This window comes from Myotis brandtii, unplaced genomic scaffold (assembly GCF_000412655.1).
Source record: "Myotis brandtii unplaced genomic scaffold, ASM41265v1 scaffold304, whole genome shotgun sequence".
Taxonomy (NCBI): Eukaryota; Metazoa; Chordata; class Mammalia; order Chiroptera; family Vespertilionidae; genus Myotis; species Myotis brandtii.
In genome coordinates, this window is record NW_005361607.1 from 387,984 (window position 1) to 395,080 (window position 7,097).

Consider the following 7,097-nt stretch of genomic DNA (forward strand, 5'->3'; position numbering starts at 1 on the left):
GAGAGAGAGAGAGAGAGAAATATTGATGTGAGAGAGAAACATTGAACAGTTGCCTCCTCTACGCTCCGACCAGAGAACGAACCCGCAAACTAGGTATGTGCCCTGACCAGGAATCAAACTTGAAACATTTGGGGGTATGGAACCACACTCCAACCAACCACCCAACCAAGGCAGGCAATGGACTTTTATTTGACAGTAGGGAGCCCCTACCAATGGTAAAGCTTATAAAATAGTAGAAAATGTGCCCCCCGCCAAACACACACACAGTAGTGGTGATTCCTAAATGTGTTAACATTATTTTAAATTTTTAATTAAAATATACACTGAAGTATATATGGATATATATTTTTAATTATTTCTTTTTATTAAAATACATTCTTAGATATTTGAAACAATGTGGATGTTGTAATTGCTATCATTATTCTCTGGTATTAACTGCATTAATGAGCGCTTACTAGTTCTGGGCCTTTTGCTAAGCACTTGCTATTTTACTGATTTTTTTATACAATTTTATTATCCCTATTTTAAAGTCGAAGAAAACACAGCTCAAAAGGTTAAAGCACTTTTCCCAGGCAGACACTTACTCCAAAGACAGGGTATGAGAAAGTGTCCTGAGGAATCAATTCCAGGCCAGATCAACAGCAGCCAGCTAATCCAGAGATCTGCAGAGATGCCCTTGGCCAACATCAAAGAAAAAGATTTCTGCAGAGGAAAGGACCAACATTCTAATAGAAGAGATAGACAATAAACAAATCTGAATAGGATAGAAACGAACAAACCGGGATAGGATGGGCAGGATATAGAATAGGACTGGACAACAGAACAGAAGTGGAAGGAATAAATCACATTAGGACCACATGTCTGTAGTCCACTGATAAAAACACCCATTGGATGGGAGCTCAGAGGGGCACATCTTGCTTAACAGTCCTTACACATTCCAATATGAACAGTATTTGGTAACTTACGAAGACATGACAGACATCCACTAGACCTCTCTCTCATGGCCTGGCAGTGGCTTTCAATAAATTACCAGGGGACCGCCTCTGGAGTCTTTGAGAAAGAATTTTACAATCATTTACTACAGTCTGCACAAGTACAGGAAAGTAGTAAAGCAACATCTAAGGGATGTATCTTTCATCCCGATATTTAAAATCTTCTCATTTATACCGCTAGCATAGAGCTTCACAATTAAGGAACATATCCAGGAAACAATATGAGCCTGATTAGAAACACTGTCCTTCCCCTAATTCTATAATCTAGAGGAGTGATTTAATGCATGGACCCGAGCAACCTTGGACAAGTGACTTGCCATCTCCACGTCTGTTTCTCACTCCGTAAAATGGGTTCTCATGGAGATTGAATGAAATTGGTAAAATGCTTGTAGGGGTGCCTGAAACATGGTGAATCCTATCTAATAAAGAGGAGATATGCTAATTGACCCTCATGCCATTGCAAAGATGGTGGCGCCTGCAGCTAATAAGGAGGGAATATGCTAATTGACTACCACGCCCTCAAAGATGGCAGTGCCCACAGCCACAAGATGGCTGGCAGGGGAGGGCAGTTGTGGGCCATCAGGCCAGTAGGGGAGGGCAGTTGGGGGTGACCAGGCCAGTAGGGGAGGGCAGTTGGGGCAGCCAGGCCTACAGGGGAGGGCAGTTGGGGGTAACCGGGCCAGCAGGGGAAGGCAATTGGGGGTGATCAGGCCGGCAGGGGTGCAGTTAGGCATCAATCAGGCTGGCAGGAGAGTGGTTAGGGGGAATCAGGCAGGCAGGCAGGCGAGTGGTTGGGAGCCAGCAGTCTTGGATTGTGAGAGGGATGTCCGACAACCAGCAGTCGGACATCCCCTGAGGGGTCCAAGATTGGAGAGGGTGCAGGCTGGGCTGAGGGACACCCCCCCAGTGCACGAATTTCATGCACCAGGCCTCTAGTTTATATATAAGTATCAGCCATTATTGTTATTGTTGTTGCACTTTAGTTAATTTTTGCATATCTTTTAGCTCCAACTGGTTGGAAGTTTCCTGAGGTAATAGACCACCTTTATAAACCTTTTATATTCCCAACCACAGTGTCTGACATATGTAAGTTCACAATTAGGGGCATATGAATGAGTTGTTGATCTTGGCTGATGGAATGTTCTACACTTAAACTCTTTGCAACTATTGAAACCTACCTAACCTTACCATGGGAAACACGTTGGCACCGGTATATACAACACATGGATACCAGAGTAAATCCTATAATGATAAACATTGCCATCTCTGTTAGACAGATTCAGACTCTGAGCCACAAGGAGTTATGGAGTTTACCTGTGATTACACAGCAAGCAGAAAGGAGTCACAGTAAATACATTTCCAGAAAGGCATAAAAATGTGCTTTTTGAATCCTGCATGTTTAGGTATATGTTTGGACTAGTGGCCCAGTGCACGAAATTAGTGCACATTAAAAGGGAATTAATTAGAGGAAATATTTTAATATTGCTTTTGCCCTTTCTCTATAATAGAAGTATCAGAGATGAAAGAAAATTAGTAAAGTGTATATGAAAATCTCCCTCCTGTCAGAGTCTGAGATGTGCCGTGGGACCTAGAGTTAAGTTCCCACCCACCTGTGTGTGCCTCCAAATCACGCGAGACCCAGACCCAGCCGGCCTCACCCCCATAAAGCCCCGCAGGGTGGGGGGCGCAGCCTCAGGTCAGGTCCCCTATCAAGCCCCACTGGGCAGGGGGTGGAGCCTCAGGTCCCCCGTCAAGCCCCACTGGGTGGGGAGCACAGCCTCAGGTCCCCTGGCACAGCCTCAGGTCCCCTGGCCTGATGCCAGGGCCAGGGGCATGGCCTCAGGTCCCCTGGCCCCAGTGCCAGGGCGGGAGGCACAGCCTCAAGTCCCCTGGCCCAGCCTCTGGTCCCCTGGCCCGGCCTCTGGTCCCCCAGCCCTGGTACAAGGGCACGAGGGTGTGATGACCATTTGCATATTAGCTCTTTATTATATAGGATACTTCACAGATAAAAATAAACCAGAACAATTAAAAACTCTTTTCAGCAGACACCCCATCTAATTCAAAACTTGGCTTTTTAAGTTTTATGGCTACAAAGAACATGCTTAAATTGCTTTAGAATCTATCTACAGATTTTACTGGAGCCCCATCTCCTCTCCCAAAGTCACCCTAAAAATCCTCCTGGCATCTATGATGCATACCTGGACCAGAAATATCTTTTTAAGGTGTTACTTGATTTTTAAGAAGCTCAACATTTCAAAATATTAGTATTTCATGGTTACTCCGAAGTCTTCAAGCTAATACATTTTGTATTCTTTTTTGTTTTCTCCGTCCTCTTTTAAAAACATCCCACCAACCCCACCTAATAACAGGAATCCTGGAGAAGGAACGAGCCAGGCGCCTCATTCACAACTACAACCTCATTTACAACCTGTCCCTGAGCCCTCGGAAAATCGACCAGGCCTTGAGGAGATTCCGTTCTGGAGAAAATATGCTCTTGGAGCCAGCACTCCGGTACTTAAAGGAGCTATGATAACAAGCCCATATTGTGAGAACAGATGTTTCCTTTATCTCCCTTTTTACCCGCACACGTGTTGATCCCCAGCCCGAGTGTAGTGGTGGAGGCAGGCGCTGTCAGGGTGCAGGCCGATGCAGCTAATGTAGATGCTTTGGACTTGGCCTTGGTTTCTGGCTGTGATGCTCCCTCATAAGCAGCTCAAAGTGATCCGAGAAAGTCAGGTTTTCTCTTCTGAGGTGGCAAGAATCCAATTTCTTAAAATCCCCTTCTATTCTAATAAAGCTTATTATGAATATTACATATTTTTTTCTACATTGCCGATCAAGCTGTGTTTTTGCAAACCCTGCATTTTCATATCGTAAAAAACAGGCTAGATGTTGTCAATTCCCCAGAATGCCTGTCACATAATAGATCTAAATACATCGTTGTTGGATAAGTTACTGTTCTGGAAAAGATTTCCACGTTATAGGAAAAATAAAGCTATTAACAATATATTATCTTACTACTAAGGAGTAGAATTCCAACTGAGGTTTTCTGAACAAGCCCAGTGTTTTCTCTAGTACATAACTAGATAATGTTACACTGTCTCCAGGGATGTTTTCCCAGAGTACTGGATAGAAGTTTTGAGGAGGGACTCCTGGGACAAAGAATTCTAGAAATAGGTAGCATTTTCTTCACTTCTTTTGGCAGAAAAATCAAGTAAAACTTTACAGCAATTTTCAGTTCTTCTATCATTAACATCCCCCCACCCTCAACTCTGCACCTCCCACACCAACACACACTTACACACACCACAGGTAGCACGAGCTCATTGATGAACACTGGTCCAGGACTTCAGATACAAATGTGTTCCCAGGACCATCATTAATGCCGAGTGACCTGGATCCTGGTTTTCTCATCTGCCTGGACGAGTTGGGTTTAAGGGAAAAAGCAAACAGAAAGCTCTCTGAGTACCCTCTTTTATCCATTGTATACAGCAAGTGTCTCATAAAGTCTTTTGAACAAAACCTTATGAACAAAATAATTTGGATCCACTAACATAAATGACCTCTAAGGGCCCTCTGGTCTAACCTGCTTTCATTTTTATAATCCTTGAGTTGCCCAGAGAAATGCTTCTGGAGACAGACTGATCACCTCTCTAACATTCTAGAACTCTTCGACCTACTAGCTGCCTTTTAGGCCAGAGAAGTAAGTCAACAGATATGACTTTCTCATGCTAAAAATACCAAATGAGGAAAATTAGAATGTTAGATCAAATAATTCAACATGCACAGGGCAACTACTGTGCACTAGGAACTTGACATATTTTGTTTCACTCAACTCTGACAATGCAATAAGGCAGTTCTTACAGCTCCATTTCACAGATGAGGAAACAGAGCCTCAGGGAAGTGAAAAGAAAGATGCTGGGTTGGGCCTGACCTGATGATAATTGGCCATATGTATAGGGCATTTTTGAAAGCACTGGTCACATAATACTTAAGATACATCTCTGTGGGGGAATGGATTGGAAAAGGAATTGAGGTAAAGGAAGGCCCTGAACTTGAAGCTGGGGTTATCAGACTAAATCATAAGGTCCTGAAGGGCAATGATTATACCTGGCTCAATTCTTATTTCCAGCATCTAGTATAGCTCCCAATAGATGAGAACCTCAGCACCCACCAAGTCAGACAACTGGATGGGACTCCATTGACATAGCATGAAAGGTGTCTCAGACCTAGGTGACTATAGACGGTACATACCCTGTACTTCTGTCATGTTGATTGGCTCTCCCTGAGCTTCAGTTTTTCCATCTGTAAAGTGGGAGTAATCTTATCTTTACAGAGGAGTGTTATAAATCTTGAAGGCCATGTCGTTTGAACAATTCCTTGCACATGGTAGAGATAGACCTTTCTTATATCTCTTCCGTTAGCTGCTGAGCATCAGGAAGCTTGAACAACAGTCTGTGTGAGATGGCATATGGAGGTGAAGTTTCTGCTACAGCAAAATAAATTTTGAAATATATCTGCCTTCTAGAGCCAAGTGGTCATTGCTCTTGCATCAACTCCTATCTGAGAATATCCACTACTTTACTCAACATCTGTTGCATGTGTTTGTGTGTCTGTGCACAGACATCCAAGACTTGCTCTTTGCAGAAGTACATATTCATTAGTTTTTCTCTAAGTAAATACTAGAAGAACAAAAATTCCACTTTAGTCATAGAGAAAAGTTTAGATACCAAGTTGACAATGTAGAGGTTAAATCAACAAACCAAACCCCTGGACACAAACAGGAAAATGCTATGAGGTCATCACATTTCAAAATATTGTTGTGACCTCTATGCTAGGAGTTCTTCATGGTTTGCTTATGAAAAAACCTTTTATTTCTCTCTCTCTTTCTTCTCAGATCAGTGGTGTTTTGTATACTCCTCAGGGCTGTGTCATTGTGAAGTTCTAACAAACACAGTAGAGGGTGTCTGTGGTCTTGACCAACTTTCTCTAGCCAAATCTTTCCAAGTGAGTGCCTATGTGCAGTGGACTGGTTAACTTCCTATATGCTCTGGAGATACATGGTGTCACCTGTGTCTTCCCCAAATGTTCGAAAGCCTCAGCTTCTGAAGACAGAAACAGCACTGAAGACAGGCACTGGGTCTCCCTAGCTGGGCAGACTCTTTCCCAGATGTGTGATGCTGAGCAATTCACTGCTTACTCTTGTGGTAAGAAGATCATGCTTCCAAATTGCCCAGCATTATTCCTGGTGCATAGACATGCTCCATAAAGGGAAATTGGCTTAGTACTTTACTCTTAGACAGTATTTTGATTTACCCTATTCAATAGGCCAAATCATTAGTTGTCTTTTTCGGGTACAGACACCTTCCAAGCCCACAGTTGGCTCGCTGATAATGAGATCCTGATAAACTATATCCTCCACATTCCTGCTCTTCATTCTCTCACCTGCACTTGTCTTCACTATAACCCAGCTAGGTTGGTATTACTATGCCCATTGTACAGATGAGAAACTGAGGCTTAAGGTGATAAATGTACTTGCCTAAGGACTTACAGCATGGGAGGGACTAAGCAAGGGTTAGAATCCAGTGCACACTTTAAAAGTGCTCTTTGGGTCACAGTAAGAGCAAATAACCCACAGATTTCTCTTTACTATGTGAGGTCTGTCTCCCTAACAAGTCTCAAGGTTACTCCAAGCCAGGACCAAGGTCTTGCTCACTTTTGTCCCCAGCACAGAACCCAGATTCACCAGTAAGTGGGCACCTGGAAAACATCTGTTGAATGGAGCTCTCACATAAACATTTTGAAAACTCCACAGCTTTCACTCTCTTCTAGTTCTCCCATCCTCATGACTGCCTTCTGGGGACTGGAATAAAGGGTGTTTTCAGAATGCTCGACGTGGTTTGCTCACACAAGCAGAAGTACAACTGTACGGAGCACACTGTCCAAAAGGTTTGCTAAGTGCTCACTGACTCTTCAAAGGAATTTCCCAAGATTATTAAGAGAAACAATAACAGAGTTTGATATTCTAATTGGGATCAGAAATTGGACAGCTTTGGAGCTGGTCAGAGAACTGTGAAGCTCTGAACACAAATGCCTTTCTTCTCT

General features: G+C 43.2%; 1 protein-coding gene across 1 annotated transcript in view; it reads left to right on the top strand.

The window, feature by feature from the left end:
* LOC102259511 (chromosome unknown open reading frame, human C1orf87) overlaps positions 1-3,802 on the top strand; it is a 76,672-nt gene extending 72,870 nt beyond the window's left edge. Inside the window, exon 11 of the mRNA XM_005869838.2 lies at positions 3,362-3,802. Coding sequence (XP_005869900.1) covers positions 3,362-3,522 — 161 coding nt within the window. The 3' untranslated portion in view covers positions 3,523-3,802. The remainder of the gene's footprint in view (positions 1-3,361) is intronic.
* The last annotated feature ends 3,295 nt before the right edge of the window (positions 3,803-7,097 follow it).